We start from the raw sequence: 23,512 nt of genomic DNA on the forward strand, positions 1-23,512 counted from the left end.
GTTTCTGAGAGGCACATTTTTAAAGTGCTCAACAAATGTGTGTGGATGGCAGCGAGGCTGTTGCCGAACTGGGAGGTCCTACAGGAACCCATTGACATTTTATTCACGCACATGTCAATGTTGCAGCCATCTGTTATCACACCACAGGAGGGCGTGAAACAGGAGCGCTGAAAAAGCATAAACGTCTTTTGCTGCTGCGGATCATGTTTAAATTTCGTCGAATGGTTTTGAGCAGTCCCCACCGGTTCTACTGAGTATACCAGAGCTAAAATTGGGGCCACACTGCACTCCAAATGGATCTGATCACGTTCAGTGAGGTTGCAGCCCAACTATGCTCGTGAGTAGGGCTGAATCGTCTAGTGATGTCAGCAGTGACGACCGCTATCAAGAACGTCATACTGTTGCCTCATCGCACTGCGTAATGTCGTTTTCTACCGCGAAAGTGTTGGAATCGACGCCCCAAGGGGTCATTTCATTGATACCCTTCATGCCACCCCCTGAGGCCTTTTCATTCTATTCTGACTGGGAGTGTGTCTGAAATGTTATCCTGGGTCAGCCATAAGATAACTGCCTGATTTCAACACTGGGGGTCGCAACTATGGCCTCCATCACATAGGTGTCAAAAGAAGCGATGAGATTTTGGTAGAAGGGTGCACAATGACGTACCCATCGTGTTATACGCCCACTATAGCTTTCGGCACAATTGTAGCGAAATTTTCTGCCAATGTGGTATTATTAACCCGCCTTACACCTTCCACGAACTTCTGAGCTGTGGCCTTTTTTTCGCATGGGTCGACACCTTGCTGTCTGAAGCGTCGCTGAACCTGAACCTGACGTCGCAGTTGAAATGGAAAGCAGTTAGGGGTCTCAAACAAGTGATACTCTTTTGTGTAGTGTAGTAGCTCTATACAGGGTGGAGAAAAATTATGTCACGAAATTTTAACCCTGGATAACTGATGCCAGTAGGAACCAAAATTACTAATGTTGTGTAGGCTGACAACGCACAATTTTTAAACTATGGAAACCTGGGACCACGAGCTCCAATTGGCCGCGAGATTTCTCTGTTGCCGGATGCACTAGACAACGCATGATCGCGAATCTCTCGGGGTCTGGGGGCGAATCTGCCGGGGTCCCGACACATCCATTGTAGTTTTATAATAAGACGTACTGGGAACAAACCCATCAACAGCTGTTAGTTCGCGTACAGAAAGTCTATTACAAATTATGCTGGCCCTTAAGGGCCGTTTTTGTAGCTATGACATTGTTTACTTAAAGCAGGTGCTCGAACTGGCGGCCCAGTGACTCAACACAAGCTTGGTAACGTCGAATGGTGTTTCACCGAACTCTTTCAAAGATACCTGGCATTGCCTGGATGCGATTGGCGGCACGTTGAATGCGATACATTAATTCTTCTTCGTTCCTAGGTGGTTCGCGTTTGAGTGGGTGAACTAGAACCTTGAAGAACCCCCACAGTAAAAAGTCAGGCGGCGTGAGGTCTGGTGATCGCGGGGACCACGTCCTACGAGCACCTCTGCCCATTACCCAGCCGTCGAAGAGTTCATTTACACACCCGCGCACTGCACGACTGCTATGTGGAGGAGTCCCATCATGCAGCAACCACTTGCGTAGCCATATGACCAGGGGAACGTCTTCCAACAAGCCGGGTAGAGTTTCTTGCAAAAAGCGAAGGTAATTTACCCCGTTAAGTCGATCAGGTAGACGGACCGGCCCAATCAGATGGTCACCCACAATGCTTGCCCAAATGTTGAGCGAAAATCATTCCTTGTGTCCGTGGACGTGCGTGACGTGAGGATTTTCCCTTGCCCAGTAATGAACGTTTCGAGTGTTGTAAAGGTAAATAACACAATGGCGGGTGAACCGTGAATTTACTTTCAAACTCTTTTCTTAAAGAATTTACTTTATTTACTAGCGATTCATCAAGAACATTAACACATTTAATCACACTAGGTGAGCGTGGAAGTAGTTGCCAGGGAGTAACTGATGAAAGTGAAATTACCTTTAACAAATGGGAATTTTATTCATAAAAGCCTTTTCAAAAACAGATTTAAAGTTTATAAGCAGAAAAGCACCTTCGAAATATCAAGTTACAATTTTATTTAGAGGCAGAAAGAACAGTATTGACAGTAGGAGCCTTCGGGCTGAGAAGCTTGCCGCTCCCTTTCAACACGGCCGTAGTCACGACCGCTCACAACAACCTCTGAAAGACTACACTGGTGCAAATCTGCAACACACCAGATTACTTTAAACTAAAAATTTCAACAACTCACACAAACACATTAACTATGCACCCCGTAAGAGGGATGTAAATGGTACAAACACTCACACTAAGAAATTATTTGCCACCGAAAGTGCAATTTCTTTTTAAAAGGACTCTTACGGTGGAAGGGTGGCAACTTTATAAAAATGACTATTTAAATAAAACCCATGAAATTCAGACTTACATAAAATGTACAACATGCTCTACATTACACATATACCGCCTCGCAAGATGATAGGCAAGATAAAAAACATTTTTCAGGAATTCAGGCTTTACACCTTAATTGTATAAATTCGTTAACACTGAATCCGACAAACATGACAGAGGCAGCTATTAACGTATGGCAGATTGACAGGGGGATTAATGAACAACCCGAACCGCAGATTGCTCTAACTCTCCCCAACTCCACAAGGAAAAAAACGGACCACCCAATTCACAATAAGCACTTTCCCGCGGGTGGGCAAACGAAGAAGAATGGTGGGACGACCCCAAAACAAAGCGGCTGGTGACCTCACCAATAAAACAAGTAGAATTTAACAAGTAAATGAAAAAACATATCTCCAATCACTTAACTTCTAATAAACTGCGATTTTTGGCGAAGACCTGGCACAGCACCCCCAGCGCTCTCCCGAACCGTCCACTGCCAGCCGCTTCAACAGACGCAGGAAGGCGCGCCGATCTCCCGTCTCACGGCGTCGCTGCTCGCCCCGGCCAGCCCGATGTCGTCGTTTCACTCCTGTTGCTCTTGTGTCAACCGCGAAGCCACTACCCCTTTCTATACGGCGTGGCCCACTGGACTCACCTGGGGACCTCACATGCGTCGACGCTCAAGGCGGACAAATCATCTCGTGTCCCAGTGCGCGACCGACCAACCAACCGTAGCCCGAGCAACTCGAGCGGACCGGCGGCCTAACGAGCAGACTCAGATGCAGGAACTCAGCCCCGACCGGGCGACCACAAGCTGAGTTCTGTTACTGGCGGAGTGGCAAGACTCTCATTTTCTGGCTTTGATCCAAATGACAGACATACTCGCACTCCGACCACAGACACTAACTGCCGCACAAATGCGAACGAGAGACAGACCAGAACCCGGTGACGCGAGACTGACCTAGCCTCACTCCGACTGACCAATGCCGAGCCCATAGCGCCCCTTAAATGCACGTGAGCAGGCAACCTTTCCGCTTTCCCACCAGAGGGAGAGACCAAAGCTGCGATTGCCACAGCGGCGCCACCGCCACAAACGGAGGGCGACTGCTTCACACAACGCGCTGCGGCGCGCTCCTCAAAACAGCAATTTTTTTGCCACGGCTCAGCGGGGAAGTCGGGATCTCGTACAAGACGTCGCAGAAACCACCAGCAAAACCCTGCCTGTGTTCATAGTCCGCCACAGGATTTAGGTCTTGGACTGGGTGGAAACTAAATGGGTGCTGGCTGTCATCGCTCAAAACCTCCCAGACTAGCCGATGAGTGACCCCCATGTCGTGTCCAACCACTCGAGTACTTGTCGTAAGTGCTTCCTCGAGAATAGTATCTTCAAATGGAGCATCCCGTCGTGTTCGAGGTCTTCCAGTCTTCCAGCATCACCATGATATCCGCTAACGAGCCTGTTTCGCCAAGTCGCCGGTGAATTGCTGTAAAGGTGTGCTGGGTACCGTTCCTCATACAACAGCCGAGCTTCATATGCATTACCGTCGGCTAGTCCATAAACAATAACCATATCTCGTTGTTCTTCAAACGAATACTGTGCCGCCATGTATGACTAAATCGCAGATGACGTGTGTGTGCTCTGAAGCGAAGCTTACGTGTGAATGCCTCTGACGCGAGGCGGAGACAAACAGCAAGACCTATTGGACACGTGTGCATATCACATTGGGGCAGTGACGGGGCGAGGGTCGTTTGTATGTGTGAACCGACAACCGACGAACGGCAACAGGGCAATCCCACGGCCAATCGGAGAGCGTGGCGCCAAGTTTCCGTAGTTTAAAAATGGTGCGTTGTCGATCTACACAACATTAGTAATTTTGGTTGCTACTGGCATCAGCTATCCAGGGTTAAAATTTCGTGACACAATTTTTCTACACCCTGTGTGAGCTCTGTAGTTTGTGTGTGTGTGTGTGTGTGTGTGTGTGTGTGTGTGTGTGTGTTCATGAGCATTGGACCTGTTTCCGCCGACTGACGTGTTGCCCACGTGTGCAGAGAGCAACGTGTGCCGGACGGACGCGTGCTACCGGCAGGCGCAGCACATGGCTGCCATGATGAACCACACGGCGCCGCCGTGCCGCAGCTTCTACGTGACGGCCTGCGGCGGCCTGCAGAGCGACCCCCTGCTGCAGGAGTACGACCCGCAGAAGGAGGCCTTCCGGAGGATCGCAGGTGAGTGGCCCGTCTGCCCACGGCGGAGACTTCTTGCCGGGTTAAAAGTGCGTGTCACACAGGGATTCGAACCTGGGACCTTTCCTTTCCATGTTGAGTGCTCTACCGACTGAGGTATCCGAGCACGGAGCGCTGCCGGAACTCATAGCTTTACTTCCACCAGCACCTCATCTCCTATCTTCTAGACTTCCGCGAAAAGGCGAAGGTCCGAGATTCGAGTCTCGGTTCAGCACATTTAATGTGCCACGAAGTTTCAGATAAGTGCATACTCTGCTCCATAGTGAAAATTCACTCTGGACCTTACAGCTAACTTACAGGGTGATTCAGATAAATCACAACCGCACATATTCATGATGTTTGTTTTGAAAGTAGTGATGACTTCTCTGCATCGTTGATTTTTTTCCTTGAATAATCAGTCTTCTGACTGGTTCGATGCGACCTGCCACAAATACCTCTTCTGTGCCAACCTCTTCATCTCAGAGTAGAACTTGCAACCTATGTCCTTAATTATTTGCTGGCTGTATTCCAATCACTTTCGTATCTACTGTTTTTAGCCTCTACAGCTCTCTCTGGTACCGTGGATCTTATTCCCTGACGTCGTAACGGATGTCCTATCATCCTGTCCCTTCTTCTTGTCAGTGTTTTCCATATATAGTAGAGCGTCGATTATCCGAAGTAACTGAGGGACATGGGTGTTCGGAAAACTGGTTTGTTCGGATAATCGAACTGCACATGTTTATTTGCCAAAAAGAAGTACTGTACAGTAAATTTATTCATAAAAACAGGCATCTCTTTTAGTATTACAAAGCAACGTACAAAGGCAACTTCAGTAGCTTCATAGTTTTACAGCTTGTTGATCCATCAGTAGAATCAAGCATTGCTATAAAATTTGCTATGCTCGTTTTTTGTTTTTTTATATCCGTAATTGTCGACTTCCCCACCTTATACTCATTGGATAAAGTGGTTGCAGATTCACCTTCTTCTTACCTTTTAATAATCTCCTACTTGTCCCTCATAGAAAGGTCAACACGTTTACGTTTAAGCATTTTGTATCGTCAAGTTCACTTCTTCACGCAGCACCACACAAGTGGTCGTAACAGAGAACTGAAGGTGACTGCACCGTGAGAAGCTCTTCTTGGGGGCGCGCAATCCTTCAAACTGCGCGGAGCGGCAAGCCTCAACTCTAAGCTGGCACAGCTGTTGCTGTGAACAGCTTTGATACTGCCTCTACTTCTACTGCCAGTGCGAAGCCGACACAAGTGTGCTGATTGTTGAAACGCAGCGACTGGCGGCTTGGGCGGTCAGCAGTGCCTTGTGAAGGCCCCACTAGAAGCAATGTTCCGCCAGCGGTGGCCCAGTGCGGCGACTCCTGTGGGAAACTTGGTGTGGGAGTGAGGGGGATGATGGACGGTAGGGTGGGAGAGTAACAGGGGCGAGCGAGTACACAGTTCGGTTAAGCGGTTGTTCGGTTGACCGACGTTCGGATAATCGACGCTCTGCTGTATTCCTCTCCTCGCCTCACCGATTCTCCTCAGAACTTCCTCATTCGTCATCTTATCAGTCCACATAATTTATCAACATTCGTCTGTAGCACCTCATCTAAAATGCTTCGATTCTCTTCGATTCTCTTCTGTTCCGGTTTTCCCACAGTCCATGTTTCACTACCATACAATGCTGTGCACCAGACGTACATTCTCAGAAATTGCTTCCTCAAATTAAGGCATATGTTTAATAATAGGAGACCGCTCTTGGCCAGGAATGCCCTTTTTGCCAGTACTAGTCTGTTTTTCATGTCCAAAAAATGGTTCAAATGGCTCTGAGCACTATGGGACTCAACTGCTGTGGTCATCAGCCCCCTAGAACTTAGAACTACTTAAACCTAACTAACCTAAGGACATCACACACATCCATGCCCGAGGCAGGATTCGAACCTGCGACCGTAGCAGTCGCACGGTTCCGGACTGCGCGCCTAGAACCGCGAGATCACCGCGGCCGGCTTTTCATGTCCATCTTTCTCTGTCCGTCACTGGTTATTTTGTTGCCTAGGTAGCAGAATTCCTTAAAATCATCTACTTCATGATCAGCAATCATTATGTTAAATATCTCGGTGTCCTCATTTCTGCTACTTGTAATTACTTTCGTCTTTCTTCGATTTCCTCTCAGTTCGTCTGCTGTACTCATTAGACTGTTCATTCCATTCGGCAGATCTTGCAATTCTTCTTCACTTTCACTGAGAATAGCAATCTCATCAGCGAGTTTTATCATTGATATCCTTTCACCTAGAATTTTAATTCCACTCTTGAACCTTTCTTTTATTTCCACAACCCCTTCTTCGATGTATAGATTGAACAGGAGAGACGAAGGGCTACATCCCTGAGTTACACACTTTTTAATCCGAGCACTTCGTCCTTGGTTTCGCATGTATTATACATTACCTTTCTCTCCCTATAGCTTATCACTATTTTTCTCAGATTTTCGAAATCTTGCACCATTTGACTTTATCGAACGCTTTTTACTGGCGTACAAATCCTGTGAACGTGCCTTGATTTTTCTTTAGCCTTGCTTACATTGTCAACCGCGAGGTCAGAAATTCCCCTCTGTATTACCCATCTCGTGGCTTTACTTTTCCTAAAGCGAAGCTGATCATCGTTCATAGCGTTGTCTTTCGGAAACGCTGTCAAGTAATGCATCATTCCTCCACGAAACACATACACACACACACACACCCTGGTATCGCTGGTGTTAGGGGGCGGCTACTCAGCCCACGACGATGCTCACACAAGGGCAAAGGGTCGCATGTTTGGAAACTTACTTCGTGGGAAAATCTTACAAGCGGTGCGTTGAGAGGTTCCTCGAGAAATTCCCCGATGTTCCCATTTCAGGAAACAACGTTTCACGACAATGTCAAACATTTGCACGAAACAGATAGTGTTTATGAAATGTCTCGAAGCCGTCGGCCTGACGTGTTAGCATCGGAATTCACGGAGTGTATTCAGCAGCCTGCTGCGATTTCCCGCTAAATCACTTCAACGGTTGTCTCGACAGCTTGGAGTTTGTTATTCATCCTGCCACAGAGCCAGTAAACGTCTGCCATTGCCCCCAAATCCAGTTCGAGTAGTTTAAGAAGTGCGTCCTTTGGACTCAGGAAAGTGTGTCACTTATTGTCACTGGTTTAACAGATTCACTCTTACGTTTATCAGTAATGAAGCATGAATCCATTTGAATGGATATCTCAACAGCCAGAACGCTTGCATTTGGACTGACAATAATGCTCGAGCGTTGTATGAGAACCAACTTCACCCACAAAAAATTGATGTACGGTGTGCCATATCTAGGCAGCGAATTGATGGACCACTATGCAGTTAGTTCATTCATAAATCAGTTAACAGCCATGCTTGAAGTGAATGAACGTTACTGATAGTTTGAAGAAAGCGGTGGAACGAGTCACATCTCCAATGAAACGATGACGATGCTCCTTGAGTTCTTCGATAATCCATCTGTCACCCCCAAGCTCATCAGACCTGACTTCTCCAAATTTCTTTTTGTTGGACCATCTTAAGGAGAAGCTGTACTGCAATAATCCAAGAACGCTGTTGGATTGAAACATTAACATTATCGCAGCTGTAGGGGAAGTCACAGTCGAGGTACTGGGAGATATCCACAAACGTGTGGGTGAAATTGGTTATCATACAATGCGTGGCCATTATTGAAGGGCCGGCCGGAGTGGCCTTGCGGTTCTAGGCGCTACAGTCTGGAGCCGAGCGACCGCTACGGTCGCAGGTTCGAATCCTGCCTCGGGCATGGATGTGTGTGATGTCCTTAGATTAGTTAGGTTTAATTAGTTCTAAGTTCTAGGCGACTGATGACCTCAGAAGTTAAGTCGCATAGTGCTCAGAGCCATTTGAACCGTTATTGAAGGCCTAAATGCAAGTGTTCTGGCTGCCAACGTATCCATTTAAGTGGAACTGTGCTTCATTACCGATAAACATAAGAATGAATCCGTTAAACCAATGACAATAGGCTACACAAAATAGAGGACAATTTGAGCGTCTTTTATAGAGGTATTTAAATTCATCAAATGATGTTCATAAAGAATATGGCCATAGGTGTTTTAGCTCTAACTTACCTCACTCACCCTGTAGTAGTAAACATTTTCTCCACTTAACATGTGTGTGACGATTATCTGCATATACGTCTATGCCATACTGCAGGTGCTCATTGTACACACATAAAAAAAAAGTTTCGCGTTCGGGAGGACGACGGTTCAATCCCGTCTCCAGCCATCCTGATTTAGGTTTTCCGTGATTTCCCTAAATCGTTTCAGGCAAATGCCGGGATGGTTCCTTTGAAAGGGCACGACCGATTTCCTTCCCAATCCTTCCCTAACCCGAGCTTGCGCTCCGTCTCGAATGACCTCGTTGTCGACGGGACGTTAAACACTACCCACCACCACCACCACCATCAAAAAAAGTTTGCATCACCTCGGTTCCGATAGTTCCGGAACCTGTATAGAAAACTGGAATAGATATCAACATAAACATCATTTGCCCGCATCTCGTGGTCGTGCGGTAGCGTTCTCGCTTCCCACGCCCGGGTTCCCGGGTTCGATTCCCGGCGGGGTCAGGGATTTTCTCTGCCTCGTGATGGCTGGGTGTTGTGTGCTGTCCTTAGGTTAGTTAGGTTTAAGTAGTTCTAAGTTCTAGGGGACTGATGACCATAGATGTTAAGCCCCATAGTGCTCAGAGCCATTTGAACCATTTAAACATCATTTCCGCCCTTGTTATTGCTCATAAAAACCACACATTGCATGTTGTACCACCATACAGCGAGACTTTCAGAGATGGTGGTCCAGATTGCTGTACACATCGGCACCTCTAATACCCAGTAGCACGTCCTCTTGAGTTGATGCATGCCTATATTCGTCGTGGCATACTATCCATCAAGGCACTGTTGGTCCAGTTTGTCCCACTCCTCAACGGCTCTTCGGCGTAGGTCGCTCGGAGTGATTGGTGGGTCACGCCGTCCATAATCAGCCCTTTTCAATCTATCCCAGGCATGTCCGATAGGATTCATGTCTGGAGAACATGCTGGCCACAGTCGATACATGTTCTATCTAGGAAACATCTGGTGATCTTGCTGGCCACAGGAATACTTTAATATCACACAGACATGTGCCACATGTGGAAGAGAACTGTCGTGTTGACACAAGCGCACCACGATGGTGCAGCGCGAGAGACAACACATGACGCAGGATGTTCGCTGCGTACCGTTGTGCCGTCAGTTCCCTCAGCTGCTACCAATCCCCCTTGGCTGCTGACGCTATAACGACCGCATTAAAACCATCGTACCTCTCCAAAACATTGGAAGAGTGGGACATCTCTACAGGCCGCCGCCACACTCGCCAATTAAGACCTTCCTTGGTACTGCAAAACCGTGACTCATCGCCGAATGCTGTTCGACGTCGTTCACCAGCAATCCATGCCTCCCGGTCACAACACTTCAGATGCAGCCGTTTCTGTTGCGGTGTTAGGGGCAGCCCACGCAACGGATGGTAATTCCCTCGTCCGTCCGCTGCTAGTCTCCAGTCAGCGGTGCACGGAGAGGATTACTTGTTTTTCGGACGATACATGCAGACGTGAAGGGGTTATGATGTGCTTGGTGCACAGTTGTAATTAGCGTGAATAAAAGGACGCTATGTGCAAGAAGCATGAAGCGCCCTTTGAATGTATCCTGATAGCTAAAAGACCCACGCGCACTTTGAATAAGAAAATGCCATTTGACGCTGAAATCAATATAAAAGATAGGGTCGCCACCAACTCTAGCCACACGACAAAGAAGAGGTAGCACTGAGTCGGAAAATTACTTAATTTATTAACAAGAAAAACTCACAAAAGAACATTCATTGTAAAGTCATTGATAGAGAATGGGATGTAGTTATTAATATGATCCAGGCATTCTTCCCGTGAATCAAATATTGAGTAAAGTAAAGAGGGCGTGAACACCATGCGTAAGTGCAGCCTGCAGCAAGATTCGTGAAAACACGATCTATTCCAGAGCATTTGTTTCAGATAAAAAAAGGGACACTAATCACTACACCTGTGCACATGGAAACGCTATAGGTGGGCCAACAAGGAAAACTACAAGGTAAATGGCGAAGGTAACGGCGACGTAACATCGGTACACAAGATAAGATTGAAGGCAAAATTATTTATTCCTTAAAACATTGATGTAGTGCATCTATAGACTGCTGTTGCATGCTAACTATGTACAATTGCTTGTGAAATACTATACGTTTCATAACAGACTCGCGTGCCCACTCGGTCCGCGGAGACAACTTCTATGGACCGTGGCCAAATTTTAATCACATGAGACAAAGAAAATCCACAAATACACAAAAATTACCAAGATCCGGAAAAGATTAGAAGCATACACACACAGTTGTAGGCACATAAACATTCACACTGAACCGAGGGCACTTCAACATATGCAACTCCTTTGTGCTGCGTTCCTCTCACGGATCAAAGTCAAGACTGCATTGGGAATCAAACTGAAAGTCTACAAAAACCTTGCATTCCCTGCTGCAACCCAGCAAGTAAATCTTTATAAGACGAAATTCGAGACCAAAAGCTAAAAGCTCCCCTCTCTATGTGACAACGCGCCACGCGGTCGGTCCAACTCACCCTTCTTCGACTGGAGCACAGCTGTGTACGCTTCCCGTACCGGCGGCAGACTGCCTCCCGCTTCTCCAGCCTCTTCCACGCTCCGCGTGGACCGGAAAACCCCAGGATGCCATTTCCGCCACCAACCTAACGCAGGTGGATTTCTCCCAAGTAGCGGAAACCTCTTTGCCGACTTGACCACTACGAGAGTTGGCAATGAAACGTGGCTACAGGACCCTTTCACAGAATGACGGCAGGTGTGCTTGCCTCACTTTCCCGTGCAGTCCCCACGTCGCTCCACTGTCACATCCAAATGCCTCACAAATCCGCATACTGCACGATTCGACCAGTCGGGCAAAAGGAGGCCCACAATGAGGCCCTTCTCCAGTTGTGTCACGTGATGACAAGGCTGTCTCGCATGGATACACAACATCTCCGCGTCCTTCACAGTGATCAAACAGCATCTGACACTGTTCACGTCCCTTATGTATTCTATTAGGTCCGCCTTCGTAGCAGATTTAGCAATGTTGCCAAACGCGTTCCGTACTAATTTAGATCAACGCTGAACTTCGGTCGTTCGATCAAAGTTTAGTGATAAACAACACAATTCATGCAACAAGTTCATTTTCTGAAATAAGATCAAAATTAATCTCCAATCAGTTAACTTCATACAGTAGGCCCCAAATACTGCAGACAATTTTGTTATTTGGACTGTAAATTGACTGACGATAGCCGAAGTAGAAACGAAAAGAAATGTAGGCTGGCAATGGCAAAAAAGAAGAGTTTCTGAAAAACAGAACTTTATTAACATCGAATTTACATTTAAGTATTACAAACTCTTTTCGGGAAATATTTCTCTGAAATATAGTCTCATTTGCAAGCTAAACTTGTACGAGAAACAGTACGGATAAGCGGAGAACAGAATCGTTTGAAAAGCGGTGCTATAAAAATGCTGAAGATTATGCGTGTATAGTGCGTAATTACTGGAGAGGGACTGTACCGAACTGGGGAGAAAAGAGCTTCGTGGCACAACCTCACGAAAAGAAGAGACGTGTTGATAGGAGGCATTATGAGGCATAAAGAATTATTTAATTTGCTAATCGAGGCAAGTATGTGTGTGGGAGGGGGAGAGGGCTAAGGGGGAAGGGAGACTGGTGGGGTAGTAAAAATTGTAGGGGAATGCCAAGCCTTCACTACAGAAAGCAGGTGCAAGTACTAAGGGTATTCCAGCAACAGTAGTCAATATGTGTCCCGGCAGCAATGATCAGTATTCAGGGATATGAAAGGAAGGATCGTCTGAAGCAGAAAATCTTATATGGACGTTGTAGTGGTAGTTGAATTACGTAACCATTATGGTACCTCACCTGAACCTCTCGATACCAGTAATATTCTACTGTATTTCTGTTAACTACTTAACATATTTCTGAGACAACATTCAGATTTGATTTCACTTTTGATACATCGATATGTTTATATTGCAATGATATTATTCTTATGTAAATTTTTTCTTTTGTCACTATGATCTTTGACGTACTTGTAACTCTGATTTTTGGGCGCGTAAGCGATAGTTAGTTAGTTGTTGAGTTGTTCGAGAGTCGGATCTTAAAAAGGTCAAGTCTTGGACGTCATGTTGGAAACATGAATTTTGTAGTTGGCTTATAAAATTTGAGGAAGATGTTTTCAAGTATGTTTTGTATTATGAAGTGATGTTTGTGTGTCACGTGATATTGCAATTAAAAGGAAGTGTAACTTAAATTCGGAGTGCTGATTATTTTTTTACATCACCATTGTCCAGTAAAAGTGTAATCCTCAAGAATGGTTTGTGAAGCGCACCTACAAAACTTTTGAATATAGCAGAATAAAACCTAGGCCTCTTTGCATCCGAGCTTGGAATCATAACCACCTAGATTTTCAACGATTGGTTCAAATGGTTCTGAGCACTGTGGGACATAACAGCTATGGTCATCAGTCCCCTAGAACTTAGAACTACTTAAACCCAACTAACCTAAGGACATCACACAACACCCAGTCATCACGAGACATTTTCAACGATTGAGCCATGATTTTACGATGAGACCAGCGTGGGAAACACAAAAAAATGAGTGCCTAGTTTATTTATTATTACATGAAATGACTTTATTAACTGTGCTCTAATGACACCTGCCACATAATATGACTGTTGTTGCCCGATAATGCAGTATTTAGCAGCGTGAGCAACACCACAATCGTTATTTAAATTCTGACCTTTGTTGTGGTAGGGTTGTTAGAACGTACACCCTATTCCGAATGGTTTCCGAGACAGAACACGTTTTATGTACATTGCCGTTTCTTTTCTGTATTATTCGGTACACTGTCAGGTTTACATTTGTACACATGCGCAACAGTTAGTAAACACTATAACGTACGTCCTACAAAATATCAAGTTAAAAATACGTATTTTTAACATGTTCTCCTCTGAGTATTGTCGCAGACGTCGCGTCACAGCTACAGTACAGTTCATAATAAATGTTCGAGTGTCCTATCCCACCGCCAACTTCAATCCATTTGTTGACTCTTCGGAGAATATCTTGTGTTGCTGAGTGCCTCTGCACGTTCCCTAATGAGAGAAGCAGTACCCACGATGCGACCAAGCAGTTCATATGGCGTATTCGCCTTTCGTTTGTGCACCTCAGACTTCACCGAAGTCCACAAACAAAAATCTAGTGACGATAGGCCTGGCGGTCTTGGTGACCAATTAACTGTACTACCACGACCATTCCAGCGATTAGGGTACGTGCAGTTGAGATGTTTCTTCACACGACTGGTAATATGTGGATGAGGGAAGGGGAAGGGGGGAGGAGGCGAGGAAAGTACACCACAGTCCGCGTGGCCAAAGGAACGTCCTCAAGGTGATCAACAAACCACTTTTCCAAATGAGAGTAAGTCTGTCCCGTCATTCGCTCTTCTAAAATGACTGGAGCTATCAACATGTTACCGATCACGCTGCGTGGAACACTGATCGAAAAATTAGCTTGGAAATTGGTTGCCACTGTAGCGTGCAGATTTTCCTGACACCTTCGATGAATATTGCGCACAAAGTTGATTCCATTCCGTGTAAACGTGGCTTCATCAGCGAATAATACTAAGGAACCAATGATGATTGTCATTTAACCAGTAACAAAATTAAAGTTGTGTGCCATTGTTCCCAATGTGAAGATTGTGAAGTTACTGTGTGTGAAATGTGTCAAGTTCTCCGCAGGTAACGTTCGCCGTACACGTGTTCGTGAGACATTGATAAGCGCAGAAAGCCGCCGTGTGCTGGTGGTGGAACCATGTTGCACCATTTCGGAAATGTGCTGCTCTTCCTGCACGTTCAGAAGAAGAACAGGAACTTGAAAGAATGCGACTTCACGCAGTATGCTGAAAACTCTGGTAAACGCTCTAAGTCCACGAATTAGACGTGTCTGAAAGCGTAGACGGTATTCTTAGACAGCAGTAGGAGCACTATCATGGCAGAATCCGTAGGCACAAACCGTATCTGCACATTCGTCATAACTGCAGGTGGGTGGCGTTTTAGCCAGCGCGTGTACAAACCCAGTTACGCTCTCAGAAATGTGTGAAATCTTACGGGACTTAACTGCTAAGGTCATCAGTCCCTAAGCTTACACGCTACTTAACCTAAATTGTCCTAAGGACAAACACACACACCCATGCCCGAGGGAGAACTCGAACCTCCGCCGGGACCAGCCGTACAGACTGCAGCGCCAAGACCGCTCGGCTAATCCCGCGCGTTCAATTGGCTAGTTTAGCGGCAGAAAGACATATCAGGGCAAAGAAGTAGAAAGCAACGAGGTAGGCTGGGCTAGAACACAAACCGTCAAAGAGGTTGGGTGAGGAACACTTACGTGCGCGCCAGTAGCCGAAAACCAAACGTACATTAAATGTGTTGTATCATGGAAACCATTTGGCTTAGGACAGATGTCCATTAGAAGGTTTTTTGCTTCAAATGAGCGTTCATGACATATCCCTGGACACTGACCACCCCTCCTGGCACATCCTGTATGCATGTTGTACAGATACGTTGACGCTTGCACAGCATAGACTAGCATGGAGAGCTGCAGAAAACCAGTCGTAGTAGTAATGAAGACCACAATAACGACAATCACATTACTTGTTCATAGTTTTTGCCGTAATCCTAGTTAGGATTTATTCCGACTTTCGTTCACACTGGACTACTCTCGCCAGCAGATATACTGAAATTGACAGCTCCCACTGTGTTTCCCCTTCTGCAAAGCAGTGTGCCTACCATTTCCTAAGAGGGACTTTTTTGATCGCGAAACTGTCACCTATCTAATCAAAAAGTTCGTTACTCCGGCTCTAGCTAAAATTAAGAATAGATTTTTTGATATAATTAGAGACACGATAGAGATCTGCACTCTCCACTCACATTAATGTGACCGCCTGTCGAAAGCTTCAATAAACACTTTTTTCAGAGCGTACCGCTGCGAGACATGCAGCAGGAGAGTCACAGAGGTTCTGCGAGGTACCGACAAGGATGTGGAGCCACAGTAACTCAAGTGCGATGGCCAGCTGCGCTGGGTTTCTCCGTTGAGGACCCATCACGCGTACAGCCCGAGTGCGGAGGTCCCACGGATTCGCGATTGGGTTTACATCTGGGAAGTCTCGTGGCCAGGGTAGTGTGGCAGACTCACCCTGGTGCTCTTCCAACCTTCCACACTGCGAGGTGTCTGACACGTTGCGTTCTCCTGCTGGTAGATACCGTCGTGCCGAGGAAAAACAAACTGCATGAAGTGGTCATGGTTCCCAAGGACAGATGCACACTTGTGTTAATCCATTGTACCTTCCAGAATGACGAATGCCGCGAAGACATCCCCTAGACCAGTGGTTCCCTACAGGTGGTCCGCGGCCCCCCAGGGGTCCGCGAGCTATGTCAGAGGAGTCCACAAGGTGCTATTAGAATAAAAAAATATGTTAAATATACACTCCTGGAAATTGAAATAAGAACACCGTGAATTCATTGTCCCAGGAAGGGGAAACTTTATTGACACATTCCTGGGGTCAGATACATCACATGATCACACTGACAGAACCACAGGCACATAGACACAGGCAACAGAGCATGCACAATGTCGGCACTAGTACAGTGTATATCCACCTTTCGCAGCAATGCAGGCTGCTATTCTCCCATGGAGACGATCGTAGAGATGCTGGATGTAGTCCTGTGGAACGGCTTGCCATGCCATTTCCACCTGGCGCCTCAGTTGGACCAGCGTTCGTGCTGGACGTGCAGACCGCGTGAGACGACGCTTCATCCAGTCCCAAACATGCTCAATGGGAGACAGATCCGGAGATCTTGCTGGCCAGGGTAGTTGACTTACACTTTCTAGAGCACGTTGGGTGGCACGGGATACATGCGGACGTGCATTGTCCTGTTGGAACAGCAAGTTCCCTTGCCGGTCTAGGAATGGTAGAACGATGGGTTCGATGACGGTTTCGATGTACCGTGCACTATTCAGTGTCCCCTCGACGATCACCAGTGGTGTACGGCCAGTGTAGGAGATCGCTCCCCACACCATGATGCCGGGTGTTGGCCCTGTGTGCCTCGGTCGTATGCAGTCCTGATTGTGGCGCTCACCTGCACGGCGCCAAACACGCATACGACCATCATTGGCACCAAGGCAGAAGCGACTCTCATCGCTGAAGACGACACGTCTCCATTCGTCCCTCCATTCACGCCTGTCGCGACACCACTGGAGGCGGGCTGCACGATGTTGGGGCGTGAGCGGAAGACGGCCTAACGGTGTGCGGGACCGTAGCCCAGCTTCATGGAGACGGTTGCGAATGGTCCTCGCCGATACCCCAGGAGCAACAGAGTCCCTAATTTGCTGGGAAGTGGCGGTGCTGTCCCCTACGGCACTGCGTAGGATCCTACGGTCTTGGCGTGCATCCGTGCGTCGCTGCGGTCCGGTCCCAGGTCGACGGGCACGTGCACCTTCCGCCGACCACTGGCGACAACATCGATGTACTGTGGAGACCTCACGCCCCACGTGTTGAGCAATTCGGCGGTACGTCCACCCGGCCTCCCGCATGCCCACTATACGCCCTCGCTCAAAGTCCGTCAACTGCACATACGGTTCACGTCCACGCTGTCGCGGCATGCTACCAGTGTTAAAGACTGCGATGGAGCTCCGTATGCCACGGCAAACTGGCTGACACTGACGGCAGCGGTGCACAAATGCTGCGCAGCTAGCGCCATTCGACGGCCAACACCGCGGTTCCTGGTGTGTCCGCTGTGCCGTGCGTGTGATCATTGCTTGTACAGCCCTCTCGCAGTGTCCGGAGCAAGTATGGTGGGTCTGACACACCGGTGTCAATGTGTTCTTTTTTCCATTTCCAGGAGTGTATTTGGCATGATAACAGATTTTTTGTTTTGGCCACTTCCTGCATGAGCAGAGCTTTAGCGAACGCTAACTTCTGCGTCCAGCGTCTTCCTACAGCCAACTGACACTAGCACACTCTAGCGCACAACTAGAATCACATAGAGGCGAATACTTCTGCTGTATGCCGTTAGATGGCGCCCGCTGCCTCTTTGCAGCTGACAACTGACAGTCACTTTACACAGAAACTCGCATTTCAGACGACAATCGGCCATTGTTAATTTATTGCCAGTCCTTTCACAGACCGTGTTGTTTACATATTCAATATTCTCTATTAAAACAGTACCGTTTGTAAGGCGTTGTTTTTCGCCGAAGCTACAGTTCGCGTAGTTAAAAATGGACCGTTGGTTAAAAAGTGGTTCGTTAAAACGAGAAAGGCCTACAGATGTATAGGAAGATAATGCATTTGATGTTCAAGCAAGTAAGTCAGTGACTCTCGAACCGAAGTTGTCAGTGTCCATTGAACCTAAGTCGTCGGCGTCCCTTGAACCTAACCCTTCCAAGATCAGTGTTAAGCTTACTGGAAAAATTAGAAACTATAACTATAATTACTTGGAAATCGGTTTTACGTTCACTGGACCTGAGCAACAGCCTAAACCTCAATATGTAATTTGCTATGAATATGTCAATGTTTTTTCTAAGTACCAAAAATAGAAAACGATAGAAAGACTTTTAATTTTGCTTTTTTAGGTACTTGATACTGTGATATGACAAGGTACCAATCATGCTCTATGAGGGGGTCCTCGAGAAAATTTTGTTGGGAACCCCTGCCCTAGACCGTAACTCTCCCTCCTCCCTCGTGGCCCCTACTGAAGATAGTCACAGGATGTTTGCTTTTAGACTACCAGATCGATGGTGGATAAAACGTGATTCCAATCGCTGTCTTCCTGTACAGTTTCTGCCCTCTACAGCTCCCTCTATTACCGTGGAGGTCAGACCCTCCTCACCTTACCAGTCCACCTTCTTTTTAACATTCGTCTGTAGCACCACATCTCAAATGCTTCGCAGTATTGGAGTGCAAATTACAGCCTTCGTCGCCAATGAACAGCAGTCAGAATGGCCCATACTATGAATAGTCGTTGAGGAGACTCTGTTGGTAGCCTCTTGGTTCATCGAGGCCGTCAGTTGCCCAACAGTTGCATGTCTGTTCGTCCGTACACATCTCTGCAGCCTTCGTTCACCCCTGTCACGTATGCCCCGTGGTGCACCACGGTTGCCGCGGTGCCGGTTTCGGATAGCGACACGGAACACGAACAGTTTACAAACTTAGCCGTTTCGGAAATTTCTACACCCTTGGCCCGAGCCACTAACCACACCTTTTGGAGTCGCAAAAATCGTTTCGTTTCCGCATTTCTACAACAACTACACTGCTTCCCGCTTCCCCCCGACACGCTTTATATACCATCCACTGCTAGTGCTGCTAGTGGTTTTTGCTCGCTTCCGTCGAACATAGTCGGTGGTCACATTGGCTATGGAAATGAGCGTTTGGCGCCATTGGCCGGGAGCCCCCTTGCGTGGGGAAGGGGGGTGGGGGTGGGGGGGGGGCGGGTGCGGCCGCCTTGGTGCAGGTATTATTACATTCGACGCCACATTGGGTGACCTACGCTCCGGATGGGGATGAAATGATGATGAAGACAGCACAACTCCCAGTCCCTGAGCGGAGATAATCCCCGACCCAGCTGGGAATCGAACCCGGGCCCGTAGGACGGCAATCCGTCACGCTGACCATTCAGATATCGGGGCGGACTATGGTCACATTAATGTGATTGGGCCGTGTATATGATACATAACTTTCGGAATTTTAACATTTTTTTTAGGAAATAGGGACTTTAAAATTCGTGTTTGTTGCAAATTGTATATTGACGAAGTTGCAAAATAAACGCCGTCTACCGAAGCTAATAAACAGCAAACGGAGTGCGATACGAAGCGTTGAAAAGATCCTTTGTCGACTCAGGGTATTTTTGGTAACCAAAGACAAAAAAATGTACTTCGACGAGTTCAGTACTTTTCGTAATATGACGTGATTATTCGGAAACTGTTACCCGTGCGAGAAAATTTCATATGTTTAACGTAATTCCGATACTAATTAATATTGAGAAGTGCCTGTTGACATATTTAAAGACGCTATAGAGATATATAGAGTATGTGAAATTTATTATTTATTTATTTATTAAGCATAAATTTCATCGATCCTAGACATGGGATATGGTTTTCTCTACATTAATACATAGTTTTAAATATATGGTACATTATAGTGAAATTAATTCAAAATAATAATGCGGTGCAGTATTATACACTACAATAATAGTACATCTTGAAATACAGGATGTAACAGAATGACGTTTTAAAAATTTTGAAGTTTGTAGAGGACGAAATTTTCAATGTTCTGATGTGAGGAACCTGTAACCGGAAATGTGAAATAAAGTTTCTACAGCTACCACTGAGCTGTTGAAAATGGATGCATTACCTGCGCGAGAAGTTACCAGGTGAGATTATCAGTAAACATTTTGGCTGAAATTCTTGAAGGTCGCCTCACTGGACCACACATCATCTTAACTGATCGTTTGAATGGTGCGTAGTGTTTGAACTTTCTGGACAATGCCTTGGCGAATCTTGTTTGAACTTTCTGGGCAATGCCTTGGTGAATCTCTGGAAGACGTTTCATTGCAGCTGCGCACTAGTTTGTTGTTAAAGGACAATGGTGCTCCAACGAACGTTGATTACTGGGGCACTACATGCGGGGGTTAGATAAAAAGATGGGAGCATCGCGAGAGATGCTTGTTTGAACAGAAATCCAGACGCTAGCCAAACCTGCAGGTTGCGCTGTTGTATTTGACCGCTACACAGCACCGTTGCAATTTCCTCAGTACGTTGCAAGCGTCAGTTGTGGTCAGAATAGTGTTCTGTGTAGTTGAAAATGCTCTACGTCGGAGCTAGGTGAAGTGGAACGTGGGCAAGTTGTTGGTGCTCGTATGGTGGGTGCTAAATAAACCAAGGTAGCCGAAGTGTTTGGTGTTTCGAGAGGCTCCGTACTGAATGTCGCACTCGCGAACACTGCCTGCAACAAAACTACACAACGGGGCTACAGAAGTAGGGAATTACAGGACTAGCTGGAATTCCAACACCACAATTTAGTTATGCAAATGCCCGTAATAGGAAAACGTGGCGCCGAAACCATAAAACCTGTACTGTGGAGCAATTGAAGAATGTATTTGGTCGGATCAGTCTTGTTTCACACAGTTTCGAACTTTTGGCCTGGTTTATGTCCCAAGGGCAGGGATTTCTGTGATGATGTGGGCAGGCGTATCGTGGTATTCCACGATTTCCACTATTACTCGGCAAGGTCACACTACTGCCAAGCCAGCCGGGGTGGCCGAGCGGTTGTAGGCGCTACAGTCTGGAACCGCGCGACCGCTACGGTCGCAGGTTCGAATCCTGCCTCGGGCATGGATGTGTGTGATGTCCTTAGGTTAGTTAGGTTTAAGTAGTTCTAAGTTCTAGGGGACTGATGACCTCAGAGGTTAAGTCCCATAGTACTCAGAGCCATTTGAACCATTTGAACTACTGCCAAGAATTATGTTACCATTTTGGCTGATCATGTCCATCTCATGGTACAATGTTTGTTCGCCAGTGCTGATTCTGTGTTCCAAAACGACAGGGCCCTGTCCACACAGCTAGTACCGTTCAGGACGGGTTTTGTGAGCACCAGGATGAATTTTCGCATCGCCCCTGGCCACCAGTCACCAGCTCTCAATATTATTGAGGCTTAGTGGACAACTTCGGAGAGAAGGGTGCGTGATCGCTATCCATAACTTACTCCACTCTCCCTCTGTGCACACCTCCTTCTGCTGACTCTTTTTATCTCCTGCTCCTCCGTCTTCCATTTGCCCACTACTCGACCACGCCTTCTACCTGCCTTCCGTATTTTCCCCTCTTCCTCCTCCTCTCTGTCTATCCCCTCTACCTCCCATTATGTCCACAACCTCCTCCACCTCTTCATCCTCCATCTCCACCTCCTCCACCTTCTCCTCCTTCTCCTCCTCCTGAACTTGCCAGTATTTTGCAGGAAAAATGGTACATGATTCCCTCGAAAACTATACAGGTCCTGTTTTTATCCACTTCGAGACGACTGGAAGCTGTTTTGAAAGCCATCGGTTTCGCTGCAGAGTATTAGCCAAGGTAACGTGTTGTGTTTCCACATTTAAGCCACGTCGTGTATCTCACAGACAACTTGAAGTAGAGAGTAATTTAAGTGGATGCGCAGTCCCTTGGCATGTGACCTCACTCCTCTTGACCCTTTTCCTTCTTGAGTTATGCAAAGTCTCTTGCTCATTCAACACCAGTGGGAACAGTACCTGTGCTTCCTGAGTAGCCTTTGATACTATCAGAGGGCAGCGCGGAATCTTAGAGACAATCGGACAGAAAGTGGTTCCTGTTGCACATTATATAAAGACACTAATTCTCGCCACATTCAACATATACTCTACTGTAGTAAAGCTACATATTCGGTTTACTGTATTTGACTGTACTCTACTGTCATAAACATTTTCCAAACTACAGAATTCGGGCGTTTTATTTAGCCTACCGAACGCGTAGAAAGTGCTTGGTGCTGTAGAAACCATATTTCACATTTCCGGCTATAGGTTCAAAAGTGGTTCAAATGGCTCTGAGCACTATGGGACTTAACTTCTGAGGTCATCAGTCCCCTAGAACTTAGAGCTACTTAAACCTAACTAACCTAAGGACATCACGCACATCCATGCCCGAGGCAGGATTCGAACCTGCGACCGGATGGGTCGCGTGGTTCCAGACTGTAGCGCCTAAACCGCTCGGCCACTCCGGCCGGCTCCGGCTATAGGTTTCTTACGTAAGAACTTTCAAAGTTTTTTCTCGTACAGTCTACCAAATTTTTAAAGCGCCATTCTGTTACACCCTGTATAGCACAATAGATACCAAAATCAATTTTAGATTGTAAAATAAAGAAGGAAATTATTTAAATATATGTCAACAGATGTCCACTTACAGCATAACAGCACCTGTCTTGAAAATGTGCTTTTAGAGCCATTTTATATTTTTGTATTTCTGTTGTTTTCTTGATTTGATGGGGAAATTTGCTGTAAAGTTTTGTTCCCCAATTTGCAGTGCTCGATTTTGTCTGCTGGTTTGCAAGAGTTTCTCGACGCTGCATTTTCAAATGCTCTTATGATCCTCTTTTGTGCTATGAAACAGTACCTGTTTGTCGACGAGTTGCCCCAAAAATTACGGCATATTGCGGCAGTGATTCTACTTGGGCGTAATATACATTTTTAATGTTTCTTATGTTGTAGACCCAGCAAGTGTTTTTATGCTGTAGCATATCGCGCTAAGCTTCTTGCTGATGTAATTGATGTGTATGCCTCATTTCCTTTTTTCCCCGAATCCATATTCCTAGCAAGTTGTGGAGCTTACAGTTTCTAATTGTTTACTAAATAGATTCATAATGGGGGTTCTTGGATGTTTGTTTTGTTTGGTTTGAAAGTGCGTTGTGACAGTTTCTGTCCCTTAACAATAAGATTACTAGAGCTGAACCATTCTCTGATTTTTACACGTAGTTTTTGTAAGCGAGAGTGACTTCAGAACGATTACCTATTGCCGCTGGGAACAATACATTGCGGCGGATCTCTGGATTTAGTGATTTACCTGTCGCAATAATGCTGCAACTTCGAACCCTAACCATCAGATGCCAACTAATCTAAGTCAATATACAGATAACTTTGTACTCAAGT

At 46.5% G+C, this 23,512-nt stretch overlaps 1 protein-coding gene across 1 annotated transcript in view; it reads left to right on the top strand.

The window, feature by feature from the left end:
* The window catches only part of LOC126483762 (membrane metallo-endopeptidase-like 1), a 302,629-nt gene that overhangs the window by 86,329 nt on the left and 192,788 nt on the right, over positions 1–23,512 (top strand). Inside the window, exon 3 of the mRNA XM_050106909.1 lies at positions 4,475–4,651. Within this exon, the coding sequence (XP_049962866.1) occupies positions 4,475–4,651 (177 nt within the window). The remainder of the gene's footprint in view (positions 1–4,474; positions 4,652–23,512) is intronic.

The sequence above is a fragment of the Schistocerca serialis genome, chromosome 6 (assembly GCF_023864345.2).
Source record: "Schistocerca serialis cubense isolate TAMUIC-IGC-003099 chromosome 6, iqSchSeri2.2, whole genome shotgun sequence".
NCBI classification, from domain to species: Eukaryota; Metazoa; Arthropoda; class Insecta; order Orthoptera; family Acrididae; genus Schistocerca; species Schistocerca serialis.